Below are 2,789 nucleotides of genomic sequence, written 5' to 3' on the forward strand. Positions count from 1 at the left end.
AGACTTGTGCTCCATTGCTTTTATAGGCGATGATAAAGAGGAAGTAACGAATTCTATCTGCCTTGCCCGCCACATTTCTCCTAAATCACAGCAAAGCCAAGGACAGAAACCGACTTGGAGGTGGTTTTGTTTCATTTGGAGAAAGGATTGTTTGGGTCAAAGTTATAACATGATGGGCCATATAAAAATATTTAGGCTGTTGCTTCCTAATTTTTATTATCCTAGGCTTTGACGTGATCTGCTTCCACTAATCCTGATTTTTGCATAAGAAATGTCAGTGTCTTTCTGAAATTTTGATTGCTTTTGCTCCTTAGAAGGTAGTCTCCCACGACAAGAAGACGTTCTGTCACTTTGTGATGCGCAGAAGGAAATTTTCACAATTGCTTTTTTTTTTTTTCCCCCCCCTCTCTGTCCAGTGCCATTAATAGCGGTGAACTCCGTGACAATCGTTCTCCTCCTCCTGTTTGGTTGAAGATACCGGTTGCAATATGTGTCGGACATCCAAAGAAGCAGGTTGCTAACCGTCACCGCTCTTGAGTTTTCTGGGATCCAGCACGGTTTAGCTGTCAATTTGACGTTCAGCTTACAATAATAAAGACACTATTTCTATTTATCCTATTTCCTAATGTTCACTTGCAAGTTTCATTAAACGAGATCATGGGATCAATGCAACAGCGCTGCAAATATCTTGGACTATGACAAGTTCTCTTGCTGCCTGTTAATAGCGTCGACTGTTAGAGTGTGCGTCATCACGTACCGCAGCGATTGTCGACAGGATGCGGTTTTTAAGCGTCTCATTACTCAGGGATGAATTTCCTTCAGTACGCTTCCCAATTTATTTTTGAATTACGAAAAACAGCAGCGTGTTTTATTTTAGGGGCTACCCCAGTACTATTTAAGAGGACACAAATTAGGCTTTACAAACACGTTACCAATTACTGATGTACAGTTGTGATATTTTTGGGCTATATTTTTTTTTTTTGTCTCCCTCAGAAGACGGAAACTAACTGGGTAAAGTCCTGATTCAGTTCGCACTGGAAGCCGAATGTTCCTGGTTTGATTGAGCGCAGGATTTTTTTATTTTTTTTTTTTCTCTTGGTAGTCTTTTAACATCAATAATATTTTGTGCTGATGGTGAAATAAGTCGAAAATGGGTGCAATTGCTATGCAAAATCTAAAAAAGCTGTACCTAAAGCTGGGTAACTCTGTGTTAATTTAGACTAGCGGGTGATATTAGTGATTAGCATTTGTTCTGTCAAGGATTATTATGCTTTTTAAAATGTGTGTTAAACTTCTGCGTGGTGATTAGTGTGTTGGAAGTGGGGAACCATTTGTACTCTGAGCCGCTTGGGAAGTGTGGGAGGGGAATGTTGTGCCCTCTTCGAATGCAACTCTGTGGTAAAAAAAGCAGAGAAAATTTGCAGCCTCACCTCTTATGAATTTGCAGCCTCGCTTCTTAGGAATTCGCAGCCTCTGCCTCTTACTGCTGCTTCTTCCCCTGCCCTCCATCTTCCTTTGTTAAACTTAACAGCTTCCTGAGACTGAAGCTACGGGGATGATCTTGCAGTTCTGTCGTGGAGAGCGTGGCTAAGTGCGGCGGTACAGATCTTGTCTCAATTAAGACTGCTGGGTTAGGCCCGATGTTCTACAGCAAGACTGAACTGAAGACGACTGATTCTCCTGTACCTTTTTAGAAAAGTTAGCAATCCTCTGTCTGTTCCTCTGCTAAAGTGTTTTAGCTTATTTTTTTCAAAGTGGGGAAGGCCAAAGGAAGTCTGGCCGTTTCATTATGATAAAACAGCTTAGGTTATCATCTCTTCTTCCGACGTCTTGAAGATTAAAGCATACGCTGTTGTACACAAAGATAAATCTGTAAAATGTGTAAATGAACTTGATGATCTTCAGTTGCAGTGTTTGGCAGAGTAGAGTATATCCAGGAGGAGAGTTGTATGTTATTTCCTTTTTTTTTTTAGTGAAAACTTGTAAATAAATGCTGAATTTCTCAGTCGAGCGCTCTCTTTCATAACTCGCTCCGTATCTGTGTACCGTGGGAGTATCTCAAAACTCAGCTTCATCCCGTTCCGATACCAAAGTTACTGTTTGTCCGTGAAATGCTTTTTTCCTCATCCCTCTGGCACTTGTATCGCCTCTCTCTCTGCGGCGAAGCTGTCCTCTGGTTTATGGAGTGAACCCAATGAGCCATGGTAACGTTGGCCTGAGGCAGAGTGGGGTCATGCTTGTCTTTAAATCCTAAAGTAGGTAGATCTGTTATAAAATGTTTCTTTATAATAATTTTAGTGTAATTCAGAGGTGACAAGGGTACAGTCCGGGTTGGTTATTTTCATATACCCGTCTTTCATGGAAACTGGACAGTATATATGTGGAACAGATCAAACATGGAAGGTATGCAGGCCTTTTTGGTTTTTTGTAAAATTTTTGCAAAAAAAAAAAAGTAGATGTTTCCATTGCTGATGCATTGGATTGGAGTACTGAATGATTTGAAGCACAGCTTGAGTATCATAGAATCATAGAAGGTTTTGGGTTGGAAGGGACCCCTAGAGGTCATCTAGTCCAACCCCCCTGCAGGAGCAGGGACACCTTTAACCAGATCAGGTTGCTCAGAGCCCCATCCAACCTGGCCTTGAATGTTCCCAGGGATGGGGCCTCCACCCCCTCTCTGGGCAACCTGTTCCAGTGTTTCACCACCCTCATTGTAAAGAACTTCTTCCTTATATCTAGTCTAAACCTACCCTGGTTTAGTTTAAAACCATTACCCCTTGTCTTGTCAC

General features: G+C 41.6%; 1 protein-coding gene across 1 annotated transcript in view; it reads left to right on the top strand.

Moving 5' to 3' along the window:
- Positions 1 to 1,996, top strand: part of IER3IP1 (immediate early response 3 interacting protein 1) — a 10,152-nt gene extending 8,156 nt beyond the window's left edge. Inside the window, exon 3 of the mRNA XM_035903090.1 lies at positions 417 to 1,996. Within this exon, the coding sequence (XP_035758983.1) occupies positions 417 to 472 (56 nt within the window). The 3' untranslated portion in view covers positions 473 to 1,996. The remainder of the gene's footprint in view (positions 1 to 416) is intronic.
- Positions 1,997 to 2,789: the final 793 nt, after the last annotated feature.

The sequence above is a fragment of the Egretta garzetta genome, unplaced genomic scaffold (genome assembly GCF_000687185.1).
Source record: "Egretta garzetta isolate BGI_Z169 unplaced genomic scaffold, ASM68718v1 scaffold179, whole genome shotgun sequence".
Lineage (NCBI taxonomy): Eukaryota > Metazoa > Chordata > Aves > Pelecaniformes > Ardeidae > Egretta > Egretta garzetta.